The sequence below is a fragment of the Mastigoproctus giganteus genome, chromosome 13, assembly GCF_048544385.1.
Source record: "Mastigoproctus giganteus isolate SK-2022 chromosome 13, ASM4854438v1, whole genome shotgun sequence".
NCBI lineage: Eukaryota > Metazoa > Arthropoda > Arachnida > Uropygi > Thelyphonidae > Mastigoproctus > Mastigoproctus giganteus.
The window spans coordinates 139261489-139288986 of record NC_143587.1 but is presented as its reverse complement, the minus strand read 5'-3'; the positions used below and the strand labels follow the sequence as shown (position 1 = coordinate 139288986).

At 36.2% G+C, this 27498-nt stretch overlaps 1 protein-coding gene across 1 annotated transcript in view; it reads right to left on the bottom strand.

Annotated features, from left to right (window-relative positions):
• Nucleotides 1–27498, bottom strand: part of SIDL (SIDL trafficking protein particle complex subunit 10) — a 322468-nt gene that overhangs the window by 100988 nt on the left and 193982 nt on the right. Inside the window, exons 12-13 of the mRNA XM_090388069.1 lie at nucleotides 16969–17216; nucleotides 5663–6207 (exon numbers count right to left, since the gene is read on the bottom strand). Of these exons, the coding sequence (XP_090244195.1) occupies nucleotides 5663–6207; nucleotides 16969–17216 (793 nt within the window). The remainder of the gene's footprint in view (nucleotides 1–5662; nucleotides 6208–16968; nucleotides 17217–27498) is intronic.

Sequence of the window (27498 nt, the reverse complement as noted above, 5' to 3'; positions counted from 1 at the left end):
AGCACTTTACTCTCTCACCACTAATGAATAACTGAGCCCATCGACTTGGTGCGGCGGCTACTATGCACGTATGAACATGTCTCAACATGCAGCAACAAGCAGCATCCTGTGATTCATTGTTGCGTCATATTGCAAAACTTTCCTAGTACCCTTTGTACATACTGCTTTTTCTCCTCCTCTGTTATTTCAAAGACCTTTGTATTATTTACTCGAGTCAGTTTTTTCCTTTCCTTTCCTACATCTATATCAAGTGTACATCTTACCATTCTGTGATCACTTCCAACATTTACCTTATTCAGGACAGTAACATCATTCACAATATATCTTCTGTTAGTGAGGATGAAGTCGATTTCATTAGTTGTTAATCCATTTGGACTCTTCCATGTCCACTTTCTGTTCACCCTTTTCTTGAAAAAAGTGTTCATTACTGACATTCCTTGAGATTCTGCAAATTCCACAAGTCTTTCACCTCTTTTATTTCTTTCACCAATTCCAAAATTTCCTATAGTTCCTCTTTCTGCGCTGTTTTGCCTTTTTCCAACCTTAGCATTGAAGTCCCCCATAATAATAGTGTAGTGGGTTTTCTGCTCATCTAGAAGACTCTCAATTTCAGTGTATATTTCTTCAACCTCTTCATCATCATGGCTCGATGTTGGTGCATAAATCATTATAATCTTTAGCTTGTACCTCTTAGAAATCTTGAGTATTAGTCTTGACACCCTTGGTGATGTACTTTTGAATTCCAAAATGTTGTTTTTAAAATCTTTATGGACCAGAAACCCAACTCCACCTTCACTCCTTTCACTGTTTCCATTGGTGTACAGCAGATTTCCACTTGATAAACTTATAAGTGATTCATTTCTTCTTCTTGTTTCAGCCAAACCGATGATATTCCAATTCACATTTTCTAATTCCTTTTCCAGCTCTAATATCCTGTCTTCACCGATGAGTGATCGTACGTTATAACAGGCCAAGTTCAATTTCCGTTCATGGCAGCCTGGTCGTACCCAGAGATTCTTAGCACCCTCTGCTTCCACTCTGAACCTCTCGCTGCCGTAAGAGGGAGAGTGAAAGCTGCTGGGGACTGAGGGCCATTTGTATTGTTGTGCTCTCATTGCTGGAGGGATTGGTCTTTTCCTCTTCATGCTGACCAGGCGTCTTGAAGAGAACCACTCTACACGTTCATTGCCACCTAAGTGACGTAACAGGGCTTACCATCGAGAAGGTGTGCATGAGTGGATTTTAGGGAGGCAGGCCAACCGGACTTCTCCTAAATCTTCTGTAATAGAGAGATATTGGATCCATCAGTGTTTTAGGCTGAGTGTCGAAGTACTGAAGTAACACAAACCAAAAATGCATAATAAATGTTAATTACTGGGTTACTCCTAGAGTCACTAAAATTACTGAGTCATCCTCAAATTTGGTATTAATAGTGATAAATTATGGCAACGAAGCAAGCTTATAGAGCATCAGCCATTAAATAAAAAAAAAAAAAAAAAAAAAAACACTTAATTTCCTTATCCTAATAAATTTGATAATAATTTGTCAAATTTTCCTTTAAATTCATTCATGCCACCCACTTCTGCAATGCCTAATGGAAGTTTATTTCAACACTTAATTATTTCAGTAATAGTGAAATTATAGTAATCTTATAATACCGTGATAAATCTGACTAAAAAATGAATAGCAAATGCTTAAAAAACGGTACTCACCTTGTATAAATCTGCAATAAATTTATTGGTAGACGGTGGCTAAATTTAGGTTGGAAGAAGCATTAAAAAGAACTAAGGCGGAGAATGGGGTGAAAATATTTTAAACAGATTTTAAAATGAGTGCAAGGAAGTAGAAGTGCAGATCTCCAATCCTTGGTTGTCATAAAAAGGTTAAAGGACGCAAATGAAAAAATGAAAAAAATGAAAAAAAGAGAAGACCAGTGGTGCCAATAGTCGTTAAAATAAACCGTCATCAGTTATCAAAAGGGAGAGAAGTGAGCGCGTGTTGTATTTAAAGTTTATCTATGCTCTTGTGATACTCTTTTTGACACGTGGGAACTTTAGCCGTGAGAGGTTCCAAGCCGGTGAGAGGTTGAAGGGAAGTTTAGCGTTAATAATGTTGAGATCGGAATGGTGTCGGTACCATTCGATGGTGAGGGCTTCATATTGAAGAATTCTGTAGATTACTATAATTTCACTATTGTCAAACTTATAAGATATTTTAACGTCATAATCAACACCTTATCTGCACCGGGTCAATACCTTTTATATATTTCTAATCTCATCTCTGATGCTCTTAGACATGCCTGATAGGAAAATACAACTCTCCAAAGCACTTATGAAATATTTCTCCAACAACAAATTACACATAGCTTTCCTACAAAAATGCTTATACACAACGTCATCCCCAAATTCACCCGCATTTTTTCCAAAAATAACTTTAAAAAATACCCACATATCATATACCGCACGTCCATCGCGATCATGCGTGAAGAACTTAAGGAAAGATTTAACAAAAAACACCAACTTTTAAACTGTATACACCAATTACGATTCTTTCTCAAAAGAGACATGCCACAGGACACCTGGATTGAATATATTAACCACAACAATATACATATCAACGCCACCATCCAACACATAGCACAAAAACACACCAAAAAATGGAACATACTCACATCCAAAACCCCCCCAAAAATCTCCACCGTTAACCTCTCTCTTCAAAATCCTTCACCCCTCCCGAACTCTCCGGCCTAGAATTTGGCTTCAATTTTGCCATTAAAGAACAACACTATCCAATAAAAGATTGTATAATCGAACTCCAGTCTAAACTCGATCAACATCCCGATAAGTGGCGACTTATACACCAGTCTAACAGGATAATAAATTCTAAACTCACATCTCTCCCTAACATAAAAAAACAACAACTCTCGGATTTACAAAGACTAAGCAAAACCCCAAATATCATCATCCATAAAGCTGACAAAGGAGACACAATCGTTATCCTGGACAAGAACACCTACACAGAAAAATGGAATTAATTTTAGCTGACCAAGACACATATACAAATGACAGCAACCACAACATTACAAAACTTAAAAATAAACTTGATACAATTCTCAGAAAACTCAGACAGAACAAAGAAATCAACCTCTTTACATTACAACAGATAGGTATTCGCAACAACATTCTGCCCCACATGTTCGGAATAACCAAGTTACACAAACCGGGCAACCCACTAATTTTCTTTTGCTAATTTATCCATCTTCCTTGTCAAAATTATATCCCCACTCACTCGATTCTCTACATTCAAAATTAATAATACCAACCAAGCATTCCAAAAAATCAGCAACACCACCATATCCGATGAAGACGTATTAGCTTCTTTTGACGTCATATCCCTATACACTAATGTGCATATTCCTTTCACCCTACAAGCATTACGCGTACTTCTAACAGCTGATGACACTTTAACAAAACGTACCTCTCTTTCAGTTGACCACATCCTCGAACTTACCACTCTTTTACTAGACGCTAGATATTTTAGATTTAATAATAAAATTTATCGACAAACATTCGGTTTACCAATGGGTTTAGGCATTTCAGCCCCCTTTCTGAAATTTATCTCGCCACTACTGAAAACCAAATTTTACAACCTTTCCCTTCTGAAATTAAATTATACATACGCTATGCCGATGATATTCTAATAATAGGCAACAGAACAAACATAGACAACCTTTTTTTAAAATTCAATACAATACATGACAGGCTAAACCTTACCCATGAAATCGCAACGGACAACCAGATTAATTTTCTTAATCTTACTATTTATACAACAGACACAAATTTAAATACCAAGATTTTCAGAAAAAACACTCACACCAGTAAATATCTACATTTCACTTCACATCATCCTCCTAGTACCAAAAAAGCCATCCTACACAACCAAATCTACAACGCTATCAGATTCAGCTCTTCACAAAACGATCTACACAATGAACTTCAATACCTTATTGATAAATTCATAGCCAGGAGCTATCCCCCCATCAACTCATCCAACACACAATATCCACCGTTAAAAACAGTATTAATAACCCCACCAGACACAGTAACAAGACAAATACTCGCATAGTTCTCCCTTACCATAGTGAACTCGCAGCACATTGAAAGATACCGACATCTCCCTCACCTTCTCTACTTACAATAAACTAGGTTCCCTATTTAATTCTTATAAAGATACACACAAATATCCCATCAATGATCTCAATAATATAATATATCTCATAAAATGCCAACCAAACTGCGACACCTGTTACATCGGTAGCACTACCACCAAATTCGGTTGCTCCACAACTTCCAATATCCGTGCATACTACCACTTCAACAGTTTCAGGACAAGTCAATCCTGCACTGAGTTAACAACCCATGCTCAAACACACAACCACACCCCCCTTGTTGACTCTGCCATCACTATTATTAAACTTAGATCGAGCTACAGAATTCTTCAATATGAAGCCCTCACCATCAAATGGTACCGACACCATTCCGATCTCAACATTATTAACACTCAACTTCCCTTCAACCTCTCACCGGCTTGGAACCTCTCGCAGCTAAAGTTCCCATGTGTCAAAAAGAGCATCACGAGAGCATAGATAAACTTTAAATACAACACGCGCTCACTTCTCTCCCATTTACCAACTGATGACGGTTTATTCAATGAAAGTCCCTCGTAACGACTATTGGCACCACCGGTCTTCTCTTTTTTTCATTCGCATCCTCTAACCTTTTTATGACAACCAAGGATTGGAGATCTGCACTTCTACTTCCTTGTGTTCATTTTAAAATCTGTTTAAAATATTTTCACCCCATTCTCCGCCTTAGTTCTTTTTAATGCTTCTTCCAACCTAAATTTAGCCACCAGCTACCAATAAATTTATTGCAGATTTATACAAGGTGAGTACTGTTTTTTAAGCATTTGCTATTCATTTTTTATTCTCTGGCTCAAAGTATTTCCACATACTTATTCTGCAACCATCCTTTTCCAATTTAAATATATATCCCTCTGTGTGTGTGTGTGCCCTCCAAAAACAAGTATGAACACGTGATGACTTACAATAATTGTGCATGCACACAAAGCTTTATAAGATAAACAGTATAATGATTTCCTGAATATTCTTAATCTCCTGATCAATTAAAGAAGGATGAAGTCTGTATTATCAACGTTGAATAAGAGACAAATTAAGAAATTCTCTCCACATAACTTAAATTTTTGCACTATATTAATCAATGCTGGATATGATTGGTTAGATTATTATTATCTTGTCATGTTCATTCATTCAGAATAAGATTCATCCATTCTGTAAAATAATGCTGCATATAATTTAGTGTCCATAATAAGAGTAATAATAATAAGTCTCTCTAATAAGAGTACCTTTGTTGAAAGTCACACCAATTCTTGTAAGATACAGAACACAGTGATTGTTAAACAAAGTGCTAGTTCAATCTAACAACCACTAGCCTGACCTGTACATACCAGTGGACAAGCCAAATTTCTTAACCATGATAGCAATGTTTGTTGAGCCCTGCTTATACATGTAATTCATATATAATCATACTTTTAATTTAATTATGTAACTCATAGTATGATTGCACTAAAGCATGTTACTCACTTTTACTTTCAAGATGACAGGATTCTTCCCAGGAAGAAGTTTTAAATTGCTTTCCTTTAAACACAAACTATAATCATCTTTAATAATATCCTTTTCTCTGTTTAATCTGCCATGGCTGTCTCTTCTTCTTAAAATCTGATGAGAATTTTTACAAACTATTCTTGCTGCTAAAGTACCATCATCTTTGTATCCACAATGTTTTATCAAATGAGGTCCATTTGAAGCAAGAGAAGAACTATCTTCTGGGGTTGTATTACCATGTGCTGATATTACCCGCATATCACCAGCTTCTTTCCCATCTGTGGTACTTCGGATAGTCATATGAGTGTGCGGTGTTTGGAATTTTCCCTTCCACTTTGGCTTGGGTGATGGATCATGTTTCAATGACAATCTAATGTAACGACATATTATTTCTTCAGGGAGGCAACTAGTTATAATAATGTTAACTCTAACTTCACTGTCACATATAAATGTAGATTCATTTGATTCCAAACACACATCTGATATCAAAAATATTTTGTCCATTCGTACAAGCAAAGGTTCATCTAAATGGGAAGTAAAAATAAAATTAATTATTCAACATCATGTTTAGCATAAAGTATCTAAATCACGAACACATGTGTCACTGATAATATTTACACATGCTCTCAGTGTATTTACAGATGCTGATATCAAAAGGATCAAGAACTTATGAGAATCTAGTAACAAAGCAATATATCAACAGATGGTCTCTGAAATTAAACTAAACTAATATATTAAAAGAAACTTAAATATCACTGAGTGTGAAGCATGTAATACCATCTGCAGTATCCTGTATATAAATTAGACTATTATAAATATCAGGATACTGCAACAAAAAAAAAAAAAATGATAACAATAATTATAAAATAAATAATACACCCTTTATATGCATATTCATTACATATCTATTGTACAGAAAAAGAAAAACTAACAATTAGAATTGTGAATTTTATAACAAAATTATGATAAAATAAAACAATTAATAAAAAAAAAATAAATCAATAATTAAAGTAATAGGTATTTATGGCAGTGTTTCCCAACCTTTTTTTCATATATATATATATTTAAAATTAGAAGCTATAAACTACTAAAAATAGTAAACTTCATATGTAAATATATGAAGAATTTACTTCTCTAAATACAATGAAATGTAGTAGTAGTAGCCGCATGTGATACAAGAAAGCAAGTGTATGAGCTTATGCAGCATCAGCCAAAAAAAAAAAAAAAAAAAAAAATATATATATATATATCACACCATTCTCTCCAAATGCCTGTCCAGTTCCTCTTTAAATTTATTTAACCTATCAACTTCCACAACGGCAGATGGAAGTTTGTTCCAGCAATTAACCAGCCGCTGGCTAAAGGCAAATTTCAGCACATCTATTCTACATCTGTCTTTTCTTAATTTGAATTTATGCCCCCTTAGGTTCGTAATCTGAACAAGTGGAAGGATCACATCAGAATTCAACGTGCTCAATCCATTCAAGGCCTTATATACCTCAATCAGATCACCGTGCAGGTGCCTAGTCTCCAGCCACTGCAATTTGCAGAACTTAAGCCTCTCTTGGTAAGAGGATCCCTTCATTCCCCTCACCAATCTTGTTGCCCTTCTCTGTACACACTCAAGCAAATCTACACCCTTCCTAAAATGAGGCCTCCAGACCTGTACGCAGTACTCAAGGTGTGGCCTGATCATTGCCTTATACAGAGGGACAATCACCTCCTTTTCCCTGCTTGCAAAATTCCTATATATCATTGACAAAACCCCATGACCTGCCCTGGCAGCCTGTCTGCATTAATCAGAAAACTTCATATCTGACTGCACAATTACTCCCAGGTCTTTTTCATTTTCTACCTCCTTAAGTGTAGTACCACACAGTTGGTACGTTTCTCTGGGGTTACTTCTACCCATATGCAGTACTTTGCATTTGTCAAGGTTAAACTTCAGTTGCCACTTCTTAGCCCATCTGCCCAAATTTTCTATATCCTGTTGCAGTAGCACACTGCCATTACTGTCATTAACAACCCTGCTAACCTTTGTATCATCTGCAAACTTTGACACTAAGCCTGATATACCTTCATCAATATCATTGATAAATATACAAAACAACAGTGGACCCAACACCGAACCCTGTGGGACTCCACTAATAACATTAGTCCACGAAGAGCAGCATCCATTGATTACCACCCTCTGTCTTCTCCCACTCAACCATCCTTTTATCCAATGTAGCAACTTACCCTTAATACCATTCTGCTCCAATTTGTACAATAGTCTTCCATGCGCAACAGTGTCAAAAGTTTTCCTGAAATCCAAATATATGATATCAAAATTATTTTTTGCATCCAGTTTCTTTGTAACCACATCATAATATCCTATCAAATTTGTCAGACAAGACTTTCCCTTAACAAACGCATGCTGTGTTTGAATTATTGCTGCAGTCTTGTCTAGATGATCCCGCAGTGCATCTTTAACCAGTGATTCCATTATTTTACCTGGAACAGAAGTTAAACAAACAGGTATGTAATTACTCGTGTCACCCTTCAATCCCACTTTGTGAATTGGGGATACATTTGGACATCTCCAGTCAGTGGGGACCTCCCATGAGTCCAAGGATGCTCTCATAATTATGGCTAAGGCTTTGCTTAGTTGCTTTGCTGCCTCCTTTAATATAACTGAATAGATCCCATCCACCCTAGGTGCCTTTCTTATGTTTAACTACAACAATTTCTCCTCCATTTTGCTCTCAGTTATTACAAAAGCATTAAGCACCCTGCTACAATTTGATAACCTTCTGCCATTTTCAAACTTCAATAACTCCTCATGTGTGAATGTAGATGTAAAATACTCATTCAGTTTGTTTACTATCTGAGCAGGATCATCAACAGTCTAACCATCAATATCAAGTGGACCAATCAGATTCAACCCCTTACTTTAGAGTTTATATAAGTAAAGAAATCCTTGCTGTTTTCTTAGCATCCTTTGCCAAAGATTTCTTGTAATTTGCCTTATTTGTATACACTTGGTTGTTATAGGCATACCTATATTTCCCATCATTGCTAATAGGATTGCCTACCATACAAAAAAGCTGTTTTACTGTGAAGACTTGAGGACTACTTCATAAGTTATTTTGACAATAACTGATCTGTGAAATATAAGGTGGGAACCATCGATTTATGCAACACAAAAGTGACTTGTAATTAGGATTGAAAACCTTATGTCACTGGGTATTTCTCTGTCCCTTTTTTATATAAGCTTTTTATGATTTTAGTATTAGGTGGCAAGTTGTTCCATCAATTATTAACCTCCCTCCTTTAGCTAAAATAAAAGTTTTTGTAGATCTGTTCTATTATGTGGCAAGTGATTTCAACAGTTAATAATTACTCCTTTGGTCAAAAGTAAAATTTGTAATCTGGTCTATGACTAGCATTAGCAGAGGCATATGATGCCAGAAATTGCTTAAAAAACAAAAAAACCCCGATCCATTTCACCCATCCGTTCACTCGAAAAGTTTATCCACTTCTTTCCTTGAATTTATTTAAGCTATCAAATTCCACAACAGATGGAAGTTTGTTCCAGCAATCAACTACATGCTGGCTGAAGGCAAATTTTTGCACATCTATTCAACAACTGTTTTTCCTCAATTTGAATTTATGCCCCCTGAGGTTTGTAATCTAAGCAAGAGAAAGAATCTCATCAGCATTCAGCCTGCTCAATCCATTCAAGGCATTATACATCTCAATAAGATCATCTCGCAGGTGCCTAGTCTCCACACACTGTAATTTGAAGAACTTAAGCCTTTCTTCATAAGAGCACTCCTTTGTTCCCCTCACCAGTCTTGTTGTTCTTCTTTGTACTTGTTCTAGCAACTCTACATCCTTCCAAAAATGAGGACTCCCAACCTGTATGCAGTACTCAAGGTTTGGCCTGACCATTGCCTTATACAACGGGATAATCACCTCCTTATCCCTGATAGCAAAATTCCTGTATACCATTGACAAGACCCCATGATCTTCTCTGGCAGCCGGTCTGCACTACTCAGAAAATTTCATATCTGACTGCACAATTACTCCCAGGTCTTTTTCATTCTCCACTACCCTGAGTGTAGTACTACATGGTTGGTAGATTTCTCTGGAGTTACTGCTACCCATATGCAGTACTTTGCATTTGTCAATGTTAAACTTCAGTTGTCATTTCTCAGCTCATCTGCTCAACTTTTCTAGATCCTGTTGCAGTAGCTTACTGTCATTACTGTCATTAACAACACTGCCAAACTTCATACTGTCTACAAACGTGGACATTAAGCCTGATATACCTTCATCAATATCATTGATATTGATGAAGATAATCAATATTATCTCACATCACAGATATAGCACAACTTGCCGTTTTCGTAGGAGGTGTTACAGATGAATTTGAAGTAATTGAGGAATTATTGGAAATAATTCCTATGAAAGAAAAAAACTGGTGCGCAGGATATTTTTTCTGATAAATACAGAAAACAATAATGGGCCCAACACTGAACCCTGGGAGACTCCACTAATGACATTAATCCACGAAGAGCAGTGTCCACAGACTACCATTCCGTCTTTTCCCACTCAACCATCCTTTTATCCATTATAGCAACTTGCCCTTAATACCATACCGCTCCAACTTGTACAGTCATCTTCCATGTGCAAAGTATCAAAAGCTTTCCAAAATCCAAGTATATGATATAAAAATTATTTTTTGAATCCAGTTCCTTTGTGAACACATCATATTATCCAATCAAATTGGTCAGACAAGACTTTCCCTTAACAAACCTGTGCTGTGTCTGAACTATAACTGTAAGCTTGCCTAGATGATTCTGCAATGCTTCTTTAAACAGTGACTCCATTATTTTTCCCAGAACAGAAGTTAAACTAACAGGTCTTTAATTACTTGTGCCATCCTTTGTGAATTGGAGATACATTTGCACATCTCCAGTCCTTGTGGACCTCCCCTAAGTCCAATGATGCTCTAGTACAGTGGTCTCAAACTGGCGGCCCCCTGAAGCAATTTTACACGGCCCGCGAATACATTTCAATTATGTATTTGTTGTAAATACGGTGCTTATAATTTTAGAGACATAGAGATATGGACTTAGCTTATGTGTGCAACTGCTATTGAAGGAAAAAGAGATAGAATGAATATGTTGAGGCTTTGTCTTTGTCACTGTATGCTTGTATGCCAGGCCACGTGACTGGGGTAAGGTGGGAGAACTTCCTGCGTCGGTACAATAAGTAAATTTAGTTCGCCAGCCGACAGTTGGTGGCGCTTCAGTATTCTGGTGTTTCCGATTTTTTCTGTTGAGTTGGTTAGCTGGTTGCGCAGTTCATATTGCTATATAGATGGAGACAAACTAATGTACAGCTTATAAAACCTGTTTATTTGTGCTTGTTGTTAGATCTACAATGTAGATCTAACGATAAACGATAGGTATTGATATAATGTAGATTCTACATTATGTAAATATCTATCGTTTAGAATTGTGCATAACTTTTGAGTGTTGCTTTCATAGGAAAATTCATCTTGTTAAAGAGCTGCAAGGAAAGAATTAAAGTTCTAAATTAAATTATAATAGTGATTTTAATTAAGAGCTTAAACTGAAAGCCATGTCTTTAACAAAGGGTAAAAGAAAAGTGGACGAAGAAGGACATATTTCTCAAGGTAAATGGGAAATTATGTACTTTTGTGGTGTTGTTCACGCAAGTTTTGCTCTCGAGCACATCATTGCAAAATGATCAAAACCATTTACTGATGGCAAATTCCTTAAAGATTGTTTGATTAAGTCTGCTGAGCTTCTCTGTCCTGACAAACAACAATTATTTAAAAATTAGTTTGTCAGCCAACATGGTAGCGGAACGTATTAACGAAACTGCTAGTGATTTATGATGTCAGTTAAAAGAAAAAAGTATATTTTGCAGCATTCTCAATAACAGTTGAGGAGAGTACTGACATCACAGATATAGCACAACTTGCCGTTTTCGTAGGAGGTGTTACAGATGAATTTGAAGTAATTGAGGAATTATTGGAAATAATTCCTATGAAAGAAAAAAACTGGTGCGCAGGATATTTTTTCTGAAATAAAAACTGTAATAGATAAATATAAATTAAGTTGGGATAAAATGGTTGGATTTGCAAGTGATGGTGCAGCTGCTATGGTTGGTAAAAAAATGGAGTAGCGGTAAAATTAAGAAATATAGTGAAAGAAGAAAAATTTCAAAATAATTTTTGCACTATACATTGCATTATTCATCAAGAAGCACTTTGTGCCAAAAGTTTGCAGATGGATAATGCTATGGAAACAGTAACTAAAACAGTAAACTTTATCCGTGGACCAGCTCTGAATCATCAAGAATTTGTTGCATTGCTTGAAGAAATTGAAAGTGAGTATGGAGAAATGATTTATTATAACAAGGTGAGGTGGTTAAGTCGAGATGTATTAAAACGGTTTTTTGATTTAATAAATGAAATCAAAATTTTCATGACACAAAAAAATAAAACCATCGACGAGCTACATAATGATACATGGATAACAGATTTAGCATTTCTTATTGACTCAACCGGCCATTTAAATATTCTCAATAAAGAGCTGCAAGGAAAGAATAAACTTATCACTGACATGTAGGCTTATATTAAAGCTTTTAAAGTTAAATTGCAATTATGGGAAACACAACTGGAATCAAAAAATTTCATACATTTCCTACATCTTAAATCCTGCCCTATAATTTCAAATGAAAAATATCAATAATATGCAGGAAAAATAGCATTATTATGACAAGAATTTGAAGAAAGATTTAAAGATTTTAATGATTTGGAGTCCGATTTTTCATTATTTTCCTTACCATTAAAAACAAATGTGAATAATGCACCAGAAAATCTACAAATGGAGCTAATTAATTTACAGTGTGATATAAATTTTATTCAGAGATTTGAAGATACAGATTTGATTAACTTTTATTCGTACTTGTCAAAAGATAAATCCCCTCAGTTACGAATTTTTGCAATAAGAATAATCGCTTTCTTTGGGAGTACATTTATATGTGAACAGTTTTTTTCCACAGTTGAAAATTAATAAGGCTAAGAAAAGAACCCGATTGACCGATGAGCATCTACAATCTGTTATGAAGATAGTTTCTAGTAATTTTTCTCCAAGGCTACAAACTTTATCAGAATTGAAATGCCATCAAGTGTCAAGTTGTAGTAAGAAATAAAGAAGTTTATAATTATTTACATACATTTTTTCTGTATGTGTTGAAGAAAAATTTAATAAATAAAAGAAAAAGAATAGGTTGAGAAAGAGAATTTCCAAACTTATTATAAACTTATATGCAACACACACGCGTAACACCAGGTTATAAAGGGGTGGTATCCATACATTAGGGGTAAGTACGGTGCAATATATATATATATATATATTCACTCATTTTGTTAAAAAAAAAATTCCGGCCCATCAGCTGCTTTCAGATCGTGCATTCGGCCCGCATGCAATTTGAGTTTGAGACCACTGCTCTAGTAGATGCAGAATACTGGTTCAGTTTGTCAGCTGTCTGAGTAGGATCATCAACAATCAAACCATCGATTTCAAGTGGACTAATCTGATTCATCCATTCCTTCTAGAGTTTATATAAGTAAAGAAGTCTGTGTTTTTTTTTTGCATCCTTTGCCAAAAGATTTTTCATAATCTTCCTTCACTTGTCAAACCTTGATTAACCCAGAGACTGAGGAGAACCCTTCAACTGCCCATTCCTCACCTTGTCCTTTGATTGAAGAATCATTCATGACAGAAATCTACCCTACCCACTTAGGAAGCCGTTCCTGTTGTATTATCAGAAGTATCACTCCCAGAGACCTTTCAGCTAAAGAAGCCTCCTGGAGAACTCAGTAGGACCAGAGAGGTACAGACATAGAACCAGTTTCAGTTGATCCAGACATTATTTACTGGTAAGTTCTATTTGTTTTTACTCTCATTTTTAGTACATAAACATCCCTCCTCATTAGAACATTTTCTGATGCTTGACATAGTACTCGCCAATTAGAGTCTAACATAACGAGTCAATTGTTACACAGAGAAGTTGTACAGAACTTGTAATTACAGTCAGTCCTCGTATAGCACGATAGTTGTGTTCCTAGAAACCCTCGTGCAATGCAAAATCGTGCAATATAAACAACAGGTCCTATGGGAAAAATAGGGTTAGGTGCCGACCACCCAAGATTGGACACACATTTGTAACCAAAACATTACCAAACACAGTAAATAATCGTAATAAAATACTTATGTATTTTATTACGACTATTACGTAATAAAATATTGCTAATGCTTTTGCTTCTATCGTAAGCAAACTTGTTTTTTGTTTCATTTTCTATCCAAACAGATGACAGCCGTTCCATCTCTTCCAATTCTTTGTGTCTTAATCTAATGGATTTTAATTACACTTTGAGTTGTTCCTGCTATGAAAGTTGTTTTTATTTTCTCTGCATTCTTTGTAATTTTCGGTGTTGCCTCATTTAGGTCTGTAGTACGTGCAATATCACATGGTCTTTCATTTCGCTCAAAGCGTTTCACAATTTCATATTTTTTCTCTATCGACAGAGGCAGACTGGCCATAAGCCTTACCGGGGGGGGGGACCCCGGAGGCTGGTGTGATTTTGGCCATAAACCATAGTATGAGGCCACTATAAATTTTCCGGGGTAAGAATTTTTGACCCAGTCCACCTCTGTTTATCGATATTGCTTTTCTTTTTCTCTCTGAATCTGCAGTGTCTTCACCAGGATGCTTCCTTTTCACACCTTTTAAGTATTTTACTCGTTTTTAGGGAATAAAGCACAATTACAAAACGAGTAGGCACGCTTGATACACATAAAGTTGCGCGTGTGTAGCAACTGAATAAACAACACCGTAAAGGCAGAGATACACTATTAACACCTCACATTTTACTAAAGCACATTTCTAGGGGTTACTACCATAAAACAATAAAAAGAATTTCCAGTTGCATTTCTGCTAGTGGAATCTGTTATAAACTGGTAGTAAACTCAATATAATTACATTTGTGATTATTTGTGATAGCTGGAATTGTGTTGGTTTTTACGTTATTATGGTGAAATGCGTTTCCCCTTCGCTGATATAAAAAACATTAATACATTTTCAGAATCTTCTCTTCATTCCTATCGTGTTGTGTTCGGTTGGGATAATTCTGCATTCTACTGCCATTTCTCGTAAAGACAAAGGCGAATCGTGCACATGCGAATTCGCTTCGTGTTATATAAGATATCATTCCCCTATTTATAAATCGTGTATGATCAAATTTGTGTAGTGTAAACACGTGTTATGCGAGGACTGACTGTACCTATATACTTATACTCTTCTAAGACGTGAATTGGTTCATAGAGTACAAGCAGTTTCCAAGACATGAAGAACACGAATCTATTGTAATACCTGTACCATTAACTTTTCATACTATCGGTCGTATGCACTAAATTTTACCTCTTACCTCTAGTGTATTACATGTATTGTTAGTTTAGCAATAAATATTGTTTTGTTTATGTACTCTTTCCTCTGCCCTATTGTCTTGCTACATGTTATCCTTAGCAGAGGAACCCTAGTAAAGGAATCATAATATTTATTAGTGGCATTCTGAGATCTAACTAGAATATAGGCACACTACAGGAGGATCTCAGGGTGATCAATCACAATGCATGATCCAAGCTGCAAGTTCTTCTTATCATGACATTGAGCTGAACTTTAGGGCATAGATATCATTGTCCTATTACAAAACCACTAGACAATCACGTAAATTCAGTGGCGTTTTCTAGAACATCATTACTAATGATCAAATCAGCTTGGCAATCTTGTTATATATATTGCATCTAGTAATACTAAAAGTTTAAAGACTTATCCTCCACAGGAAGAATGATAACCAGAAAAACGCCATTGTAACGGTATACATATTTATAGCTCGTAAAAATTAAAAAAATGCTGACATGTGCCACTGTCGGATAAAATCTGGCTATAGAATGAGCATTTCTAAATGAGTAATGAGCAGTACAATGAGCATTTCTAAATGAGTAATGAGTAAAATGAGAATTTCTAAATGAGTACATTTGGTTAAAATATGCTAATTGAACAAGTTAGTGGTGAGCATCATGTTAGTTCATAGAAAATCACCTAAGTAGGTGACTTACTACATTTTTGTTATGTCTCATATTGTGAATGCTTTCTCAATGAGTTGCCCTGATATTGCACTACCTCGAATAAGCAACACTTCACCAGTGGAGAAGACTTATGCTACTTATTCTTGGTGGATGCTACCATGACACTATTTCAAGGCTTTTTGGCCTCTCATCAGTGGGTGGGCAGGAACCCTGGTGGTACAGTGACAATCCTGTTATGAAGTATAACTCGACAATATGAGAGCAAGATGGTGTGCAACAGTAAAGACTTAATAAAGTTTTAGGGCTGAAAGTTTCAGACTATGGAAAATTCACTAATCGAACAATTTAGTACATACCATCTTGTTAGTTCATAGTAAATCACAAAAGTAGGTGAAATGGCATCATTTTTGTTATATCTTATATTGTGAATGCCTTGCCATTCACAATATAAGATATAACAAAATGGGTTGCCAATATTGCACTACCTCGAATAACCAAGCCTTCACCAGTGAAGAAGACTAATGTTACTTATTCTCGGCAGACACTACTCATATTGTGGAGTTATATTTCATTACTAGCCCACAGATGAGAGGCCAAAAGCCTTGAAAAGGTGCTGTTTGGGTGGTGGTGGTGTCTGCTAAGATGTGTTGTAGTCAAGACAACACTGACATAAAGATGTCTCATGATGACTTACACTGCGATTTTTTTTTTTTTTTTTTTTTTTTGGTAGTTGTTGGCGCATCGGCTTCTGTGGCCATAATGCACCTCCCAAGGTTTTTGCAGTACTTTGATCCAAGCCCAAGGCGGGATTCGAACCCACGACCTTTGGGTTGCCAGGCAGGCACTTTACCCACCCGGCTTACACTGTGATGAATAATTCAGTAAGATGAATAACGAATGACACTCAGATGAATGACACTAAGATGAATAATGAATAATAAGGAAAAGTATAAAGTTTTCTTTATAATTCAATAATATTCATTTCAACTCATTTCAATATAATATTCTTATCATATTCTTATACTTTATTATTAGTAATTTAATGCATTATGTATTAATCACTTTAATTACTTCATCACTTAAATTGATATATGAAGAGAAAGGTTTACTTACTAGATTGCAACTTATGACTACAATTTAGTATTTCATGAAAATAATGTACTCTTTCCTTCACAGGCAGAGAAAGACTAGCAGCAATATATAAGCATTTTTTCAGATATCTCCAGACATCACCAACTGCAAGGTAGCAATTTGCCATATCTTGATGAGTTTTAGCAGCTAAGAGCTCCCATTTTTCTTCACGGTAGGATTTTAACATGTCAGCCAGAAATGCAGCAGCCTTTTCAGGTTGATCCAGTTTTCTGTAAAAAATATTCCCAGCATTTAATTATTTCATAATGTTTAAGGTGGAAAAAAAAAAAAGATGACATTAGTCACATATAAAAGAAATTATTCCGAGCAATACTATAAAAAGCAGAGAAGATAGAATGATTACTAATAAGAAAAAAACTTTCTTCCCACGAATATTAAGTTCAACACAATTTAATTATTCTTCACAATAGTAAAAACATCATCTGTAATTCTTAGTAAGCATAAATCAAAAAGAAATGATGCAAGATTATATAGCATTACCCCCCCCCCCAAAAAAAAAACCATTATACACTTCAACCATTCATACCCTCCAAGAAATTGTCTACTTCTTCCTTGAATTTATTCAAACCATCCACTTCCATAACAATAGATGGAAGCCTATTTTCTGGCTGAAGACAAACTTCTGCATAACTATCTTGCAACTATCCTTTCTCAACTTAAATTTATGCCACCTCATGTGTGTAGTCTCAGTATAATTAGAGTGACACTATGTTGAATACAAAGTAGAAATATTTTTATGATGAAATCAATCTTAATAATCAGCATAGTTTCATATTTAATAAAGTAGGCTGCTCCAGTCTTTAAACACACACACACACACACACACACACACACACACACACACACACACACACACACACACACACACACACACACACACACACACCTGTTAACATCGGCAAGCTCATTCCTCCCATCCCTCTTTCTACAACTGTCTCCACTCCAGCAGTTTTACATATTAAGGACTAAAAATGCTATAGACGGACATCACTGCCCACCTTTTTCTCTTTGAATTCTTTTTATTTGTGATTAACATCCCCAGCATGTGATACCTTACTGAAGAACACTTTTGAAGATTTCAGGGATTTGATATTATATTACAGTTTAGGAATGTTTATCTGCCTTTAAATTGAATTTTCATTTATTTTTTAATATATTCTAGGTAGCAGATTCCCAAGATTAGATCACAGTTTGTGACATTCTTAGTTTTAGGATCATTCTGTTTTATGCAAGACATGGCTCTCAATTTGCTAACTCTTCTTCTTAATATCCCATAGTTCAGGGGATTTCAGATTAGCAAACTGCAGTAGATTGTGAACAGTTTTCAGATTAATTAGGTCTTTACACAGCCATGGGTTTTCTTCAGCTTCATTCCTCCCTCTCACTCTCTTATTCTTTCAGTAATAATTTTTTAACCACATTTTTAGTTCAAGCCTCATTTTATTTGGTTTATTTATTATTCATGAGCACATGTTGTAAAGCTGACATCTTGAGAGGATTGCCACATGCAAACAAAATTTTCTCTAATCCAGTAACTTTGATTTGAATATATTTATTAGGTTTGTTAAATATTTGTTATATTTAGTTATAAATACAGAAGTAATCAAAGAACAGAGATGTAAAATAAATATATGCAGCATCAATAGTAAGAAATGCTAAAAGGATGGAAATAACTATTTACAAAAGTGATCATTAAATTAAATTAATTGCTTTAAGATTCTTAGCAAAGCTTATTATCTTAGTACTCACCTCTAGATCCATATTGGTTAGGGTTAAATTTACATAAAGGAAGGTAAAGAGAGTAAAAGTTTCTAATTATATTAATAGATTAATTAATTTAAAAACATGTCTCTAAGGAAGAGGAAATGCACCACTTTTTCCTGATTGTCATTTATGAAATTATATGAAGAAGATTTGCGTGTTGAAAAACCAAGAGCTGGATGAGAAGCTTTTGATGTCGTCGCCATCAGTTGGTGAATGACATGTGTTGTAAGTGCTGATTTATAGTATAGTAGTACCCAGGATGCATTACGTTAAACACGTGGAAATTTTTGCGCGCGAGCTGCCATATTGGTGATAGATTCATGGGTAATTTAGTGTTTAAAAATTTGTATGATCTATTTTGCCGGAACCATTCTATAGCTATAGCTTCATACTGAAATATCTTATAAATCGATATAAGTTTAATTAGTGTAATTGTATTATCTATTAATGGTTCATGATTAAAAGAGCGTACGTGCTGACTGATTTCAGTTCCTGGTTGGTCTGATTTGAAACTATTATAATGATAGTATGTTCTCGTGCTGGCTGTTCTGGAAGTTCCATATTTTGTGGTGATGCTACCTATGTAGCATGCATTACATCTAGTTTGGCATTTTATAAGGTATATTATATTGTTTATGTCTTGAATATTGTATTTATATGTTTCCGTGTATTTGCTGAAAAAAGTACTTAGTTTATTATGTGATGAAAAAATCAGTGTAATTTTTGTTCCTTTAAAAATATTCCGGAGCTGAGGTGCAAGTTGGCTATGATACAGAAGTGTGACTATTGTATTTTGTGTATGATATATCAGGCAGAGACACGCTAGCATCCTACGATGTTGTATCACTTTATACCAATGTAAACGTCGATTACACACTAGAAAAATTGTGGGAGTTATTGACCACAGACTCTACACGTCACACGTCCCTAACATCAACAGTATCCTAGAATTAACTAGCCTTTCAGTTAGGGCAAAACATTTTCGGTTTGGGAAGGAAATATACGAACAAGTATACACCCTTCCAATGGGTTTGGCATTTCGGCCCCACTTTCAGAAATTTATCTTGCCACCACTGAAAACCAAATACTTAAAAAACCCTTTCCTTCTAAGACTAAATTATTCATGCGATATGCAGATGACTTATTAATTATAAGAAATAAAACCACCAATGATGAACTCCTACAAAAATTTAATTCCATCCACAACAGACTAAAATATACTTTGAAGCTAGAAGAAGATAATAGTATTAATTTTTTAATACTATTATCTTCTTCTATATATAAACCATGTATAAATCCGATAACAAACTCAAAAAGCGAACATACAGGAAAAAGCCACATACAGGGAAATTCCTATATTTTCATTCCCACAAACCCCTCCAACACAAAAAAAAAATCACTATTATACAACCAAATCTACAATGTGATTAAATACAATCATTCACAGGAAGATCTGACTACAGAACTACTATACCTAACAAAAACTTTTATAGCTAGAAAATACCCCAAACAGTTAATTCAAGAAAACATATTAGCTATAAAAGAAAAAATTAATAATCCTTGCATTGATAACATTAGTACTGATCATACACTAGTCGCACTTCCGTATCATAGCCAACTTGCACCTCAGCTCCGGAATATTTTTAAAGGAACAAACATTACACTGATTTTTTTCATCACATAATAAACTAAGTACTTTTTTCAGCAAATACAGGGAAACATATAAATACAATATTAAAGACATAAACAATATAATATACCTTATAAAATGCCAATCTGGATGTAATGCATGCTACATAGGTAAGTCACCACAAAATATGAAACTTCTAGAACAGTCAACACGAGAGCATACTATCGTTATAATAGTTTCAAATCAGACCAACCAGGAACTGAACTCAGTCAGCACATACACTCTTTTAATCATGATCCATTAATAGATAATGCAATTACACTAATTAAACTTAAATTGAATTATAAGATATTCCAGTACGAAGCCATAGCTATAGAATGGTTCCGCCAAAATAGATCATATGAAATTTTAAACACTAAATTACCCATGAATCTATCACCAATATGGCAGCTCGCGCGCAAAAATTTCCACGTGTTTAACGTAATGCATCCTGGGTACTACGATACTATAAATCAACACTTACAACTCATGTCATTCACAAACTGATGGCAACGACATCAAAAGCTTCTCGTCCAGCTCTTGGTTTTTCAACACGCAAATCTTCTTCATATAATTTAATAAATGACAATCAGGAAAAAGTGGTGCACTTCCTCTTCCTAGAGACATGTTTTTAAATTAATTAATCTATTAATATAATTAGAAACTTACATTTACTCTCTTTACTTTCCTTTATGTAAATTTAACCCTAACCAATATGGATCCAGAGGTGACTACTAAGATAATAAGCTTTGCTAAGAATCTTAAAAGATAATCAACAGTACTTCAAGCTTTCAGCTGTAAAATTAGTCATAATTAATTGCTTTTTAACATAGGGTTATTCGTGTTCGACAGAGGCATATGATGCAAGAAAGCAAGTTTATATAGTATCAGCCCAAAAAAAAAAAAAAAAATCCCTTCCCATTTCACCTATCCATTCACTCCAAATGTTAGTCTAGTTCTGGCTTGAATTTATTTAAGTGGCCTATTTCCATGACAGATGGAAGTTTGTTCCAGAAATCAACCATCCGCTGGCTAAAGGCAAATTTCCGCACATCTATTCTACAACTATCTTTCCTCAGTTTCAATTTTTTCCCCCTGAGGTGCTTAGCATTAGCATTAGTAGAGGAATTTGATGCAAGAAAGCAAGCTTATGCAGCATCAGCCAAAAAAAAAAAAATAAAATAATAAAAAAAAATAAATAAATAAAAATAAATAAATAAAAAATTACCACTTCCACTTCACCCCTCTGTTCGTTCGAAATACCTGTCCAGCTGAGCCTTAAACTTATTTAGGCTATCAACTTCAACGACAAGGGATGGAAGTTTGTTCCACCAACCAACCACCTGCTGGCTAAAGGCAAATTTCCTCACGTTCCTACATCTGTCTTTCCTCAATTTGAATTTATGTCCTCTCAGGTGATTATTCTGAGCAAGAGGAAGAATCCCATCAGCATTGAGCATGCTTAAACCATTCAAGGCTTTATACACCTCTATCAGATCACTTCGCTGGCGCCTAATCTCCAGACACTGTAATTTGCAAAATTTAAGCCTTTCTTCGTAAGAGCACCCCTTTGTTCCATTCACTAATCTTGTTGCCCTTCTCTGTACTTGTTCCAGCATCTCTACCTCCTTCTTGAAATGAGGCCTCCAGACCTGTATACAGTACTCTAGGTGTGGCCTGACCATTGCCTTATACAAGGGAATAATCACCTCCTTATCCCTGCTAGAAAAATTCCTATATATCATCGACAATACACCATGAGCTACTCTTGCAGCCCGTCTACACTGCTAAGAAAACTTCATATCTGCCTGCACAACCAACCCCAGGTCCCTTTCATTCTCTACCACTGTCAGTGTAGTACCACAGAGTTGATACATTGCTCTGGGGTTGCTGTTTCCCATATGTAGTACTTTACATTTGTCAATGTTAAACTTCATTTTCCACCTCTCAGCCCATCTGCTCAACCTTTCCAGATCCTGTTGCAGTAGCATAGTGTCAGTACTGTCCTTGACAACCCTACCAACCTTCGTATTGTCTGCAAACTTGGACATTAAGCCTGATATACCTTCGTAAATATCACTGATAAATACAGAAAACAACAATAGGCCCAACACGGATCCCTGGGGAACTCCACTAATAAAATTAGTCCATAAAGAGCACTATCCATTGATTACCACACTCTGTCTTCTCCCCCTCAACCACCCCTTTATCCATAGAAGCAATTTGCCTCCAATGCCACACTGCTCCAATTTGTGCAGCAGTCTTCCATGTGCAACAGTATCAAAAGCCTTTCTAAGATCCAAGTATATAATATCAAAGTTATTCCCCGCATCCAGTTCTTTTGTGACTGCATCATAGTATCCAATCAAATTGGTCAGGCAAGACCTCCCATTAACAAAACCATGCTGTGTCTGAGCTATAACTGAAGTCTTGTCTAGATGATCCTGCAGTCCTTCTTTAACCAGTGCCTCAATTAATTTTCCGGGAACAGAAGTTAAACTAACAGGTCTATAATTACTTGTGTCGCCCTTTGATCCTCCTTTGTGAATTGGGGTCACATTTGCACTTCTCCAGTACATGGGTACTTCCCCTGAGTCCAAGGAAGCTCTCATAATTATGGTTAAGGGTTTGCTTACTTCCTTTGTTGCCTACTTTAATATAACTGGATAGATCCCATCTACCCCACCCCCAAGTGCCTTTCTTGTATTTATCTTCAACAATTTCTCCTTCATGTTACTCTCAGTTATTACAAGATTCTCTAGCTTACTGCCAGAGTTGAATACACCTCTGGCATTCCTCTCGCTGAATAACTCCTCATGTGTGAATGTCGATGCAAAATATTCATTTAGTTTGTTAGCTACCTGAGCAGGTTCATCAACAGTTGATCCATCGATATCAAGTGGACCAATCTGATTCATCCCCTTCCTTCTAGAGTTTACATAAGTAAAGAACTCTTTGCTGTTTTTCTTTGCATCCCTTGCCAAAGATTTCTCGTAATCTGCCTTCGCCTGCCTAACCTCCTTTGTAACTTGGTTACAGATCAACTTGTATCTATCATAGGCTTCTGTGTGACGTGTTAATTTGTATGTATCCCATGCATTTTTCTTCTCTGCCATATGTCTCATTAGTTCATCTGATATCCACTTACGCCTAAACCTTGAACAATATTTCTTAGTTGGTATGTAAAGCCTAGTAGCTTCCAAGATAAGTTCTTTGAATGTTTCCCATTTTGAATTTGCTGTTGATAACATCATCAGTTGGTCCCACTGTATAGAATTTAAATACTGTCTCAGTCCATCGTAGTCGCCTTTATGAAAGCAATAACCCTTCCCTTTACCCCTAATGGTAGTTACCTTTTTGGAGTAAATCCCACTTCAGCACACTGTGATCACTGCCACCTAGTGGTTCATTTTCCTGCAGATTCTTAATGCATGAAGAATCACTACTGATAATCAAATCAAGAGTATTACTCACTCTAGTTGCCTCCCGAACATGCTGATATAGAAAACAATCATCCAATAAATCCACAAAAGCCTTGCTAGTGCGTGAGTGAACAGCCCCCAAATTATAAGACTCTCTGATTTACTAGCCCACTCTATTTCCCTGTACAGTTTCTTATTATACCCATCAGAGTCATTAGGCCTATAGCACAGTCCTACTCTCAATTTTGATCTCCCAATGCTTATGTCACACCAAACTGACTCGACACTGCACTGTCCAGCAATGTCGACTGGCTTCACTTCCTTGGATTTTATGTATTTCTTAACTAATAGTTATGTATTTCATAACCCCTCCTCCCTTCCTATCCTGTCTATCCTTTCTGTAGACATTGTACTCCCCAAATTCCAGTTCTGCATTCCTTATATCTGTGTGACACCACGTCTCTGAAATCCCCACAATATCTGCCTTTGATGTTTTGAGCAATACCTCAAATTCAATACCTTAATCTCAGCAAGGGGAAGAATTCCGTTAGCACTGAACTTACTCAAACAATTCAAGGCCTTATACACCCCAAACAGATCACCTCACAGGTGCCTAGTTTCCAGATGCTGCAATTTGCAGAACTTAAGCCTTTCTTGGTAAGAGCAACCCTCTGTTCCCTTCACCAATCTTGTTGCTCGTTTCTGTACTCATTCGAGCAGCTCTACTGCCTTCCTAAAATGAGCACTCCAGACCTATATGCAGTACTCAAGGTGTGGCCTGATCATTGCCTTATACAAGAAGATAATTATCTTCTTATCCCTGCTAGCAAAATTCCTATATAATAATTGACAAAACCCCATGAGCTACTCTGGCAGCCTGTCTGCACTGTTCAGAAAACTTCATATCTGACTGCATTAAGAGCAATGGTATTAAGAGCAATTTGCCCTTAATACCATACTGCTCCAACTTGTACAGTAGTCTTCCATGTGCAACAGTATCAAAATCTTTCCTAATATCCCAGTATATGATATGAAAATTATTTTTTGCATCCAGTTCCTTTGTGACCATATCACAGTATCCAATCAAATTGCTCAGACAAGACTTTCTCTTAACAAACCCATGCTGTGTCTGAATTATTACTGCAGTCTTGTATAGACGATCCTGCAATGCTTCTTTAACCAGTGACTCCATTATTTTTCCCGGAACAGAAGTTAAACTAACAGGTCTGTAATTAGTCGCGTTATCTTTTGATCCTCCCTTGTGAATTGGGTGGAAATTTGCACATCTCCAGTCCACTGGGACCTCCCCTGTGTCCACGGATGCCCTCATAATCATGGCTAAGGTTCTGTTTACTTTGTTTGCTGCCTCCTTTAATATAACTGGATAGATCCCATTCACTCCAGATGCTTTCCTTATGTTTAACTTCAGCAATTTCTCCTCCATTTTGAACTCAGTTATTACAAAATCTTTTAGCTTTCTTCTAGTTTGATAAACTTCTGGCATTCCCCTCCCTATAAAACTCCTCATGTGCAAATGTAGATGCAAAATACTCATGAAGTTTGTCAGCTACCTGAGCAGAATCATCAGCAATCAAACCATTAATATCAAGTGGACCAATCTGATTCATTTCCTTCCTTCTAGAGTTTACATAAGTAAGTCTTTACTGTTTTTCTTTGCATCCTTTTCCAAAGATTTCTTGTAATCTACCTTTGCTTGCCTAACCTCCTTTGTGACTTGATTACAGACTTACTTATATCTATCATAGGCATCTGTGTCTGCTGATAATTTATATGCGTCATATGCACTCTTCTTCTTCTCTGCCATGGGTCTCATTAGTTCATCTGACATCCATTAGGCCTAAACCTCGAACAGTATTTCTTAGTTGGTATGAAATGCCTAGTAGCTTCTCAGATTAATTCCTTGAATGCTACCTAGTTTTTTTCTTTAAAATGTGGTGCCACAGATCATTTCACATGTCACTGATTGGTCACTAGCGGTCTCTAGTTTCACCATACTGAGTGGTACTGTGATCAGTCTTGTGAGTGATAGTTCAAAATGGATGTTACTGATGTAAGTATAAAGCAAAGAGTGGTGATTGAATTTCTTACCTAGGAAGAATTGATGCCTATTGAAATCCACATGAGTCTCAAAAATATTTATGGTGACAATACTGTAGATGTGAGTATAGTTAAACGTTGGGTAAGGCACTTTAAGAGTGGAGAAAGTGACATTGTTGACAAGTCTCAAAGCGGTGGACCAGTAACGTCAGTGACAACAGAGCCAGATCGATGGGCAGATCAAAGAGGACTGCTGCATCACAACACGTGAATTGTGCAATACAGTAAGTACAGGGAAACCTGCTGTGATAACCATCATAAAGGAACTAGGCTACAACAAAGTTTGTGTGCAGTGGGTCCAGTAAATGCTGAAATGAGCACAAAGAAGCCCAGAAAGTCATCTGTACAGTACTTTACTATGGGAGTGAAGGAGAGGTTTTACTTTTATGCATAGACAGAGGTGACGAAATCTGGGACCATCATTATGACCCTGAAACAAAGAGACTGTTGATGGAGTGGCACCATCGAAATTCGCTGCAGAAGAAGCTCAAAAGGCAGTCTTTTGTTGATAAAATCATGGTGACAGTGTTTTGGGACAAAGATGGGGTCCTGCTTGGACTTTTTGGAGCATGGCACCACAATCAACTCAGATCAATATGTGAAAACGTTGAAAGCCTGCATCTGTAGAGTTTGACTGGACAAAAACCTTAAATAAGGTTTTTCTTCTTCTCCATGACAATGCACAACCCCACACTAGTCTGTGCACGATGGAGGCTATTGCAAAACTGGGGTGCTCTGTTCTTCCTCACCCCTCTCACAGTCCAGATCTCGCACCCTCCAACTATCACCTCTTTGGCTGCTGAAGGATGTACTCTTTTTTTTTTTTTTTTTATGAAAACCCCAAACACAAGAGATATTAGAACCTACAGTACTTAGTATACCGTGCTTGGGTTGGAGGTTGAGAAGACGAAAGAAGATATTTGTTGACATTAGACTTGAACTTTTGTAGACTGTAATTTTCACGAAAGACATATGAAGGAAGGTTGTTCCAAAAAACGGCAGTTGAATGAATAAACGAGGAAGATGAAAAGTTGGTTTTGTGAGTTTGAAGTTGGACAAGTAAATGGATGTTGGCTGGTGGCGGCACATGTTTAGACTGTTTTGAAAGAGAGAGTGGAATTATAGAGGCCAATTCAGAAGAACAGTGCCCGTGGATGTATCTGTAGAAAAGGCATGCAGCAGAAATAGTACATCTATGAGACAGCGAATGTAGAGACTCTGTTAGAGATGGGTCATTAATTAACCTAACTGCCCTCTTCTGAATGGAATCTAGAAGCCTGAGAGAGGTTTTGGGGGCACTGCCCCAGATGTGGGAACAATATTCCATGATAGGGCAGATTTGCAATTTGTATAGTGTGAACAGCTGTTTGGAAGAAAAGTAATGCCGCAAGCGAAAGAGAAAACCAAGTTTTTTAGATGCGGAGGAAGCAATATTTGTAATGTGCTTGAGCCAAGAGGGATTAGAAGTCAGAGTAATCCCCAAAAGAGATATATCAACTTGCCTAGATATCAGAGTGT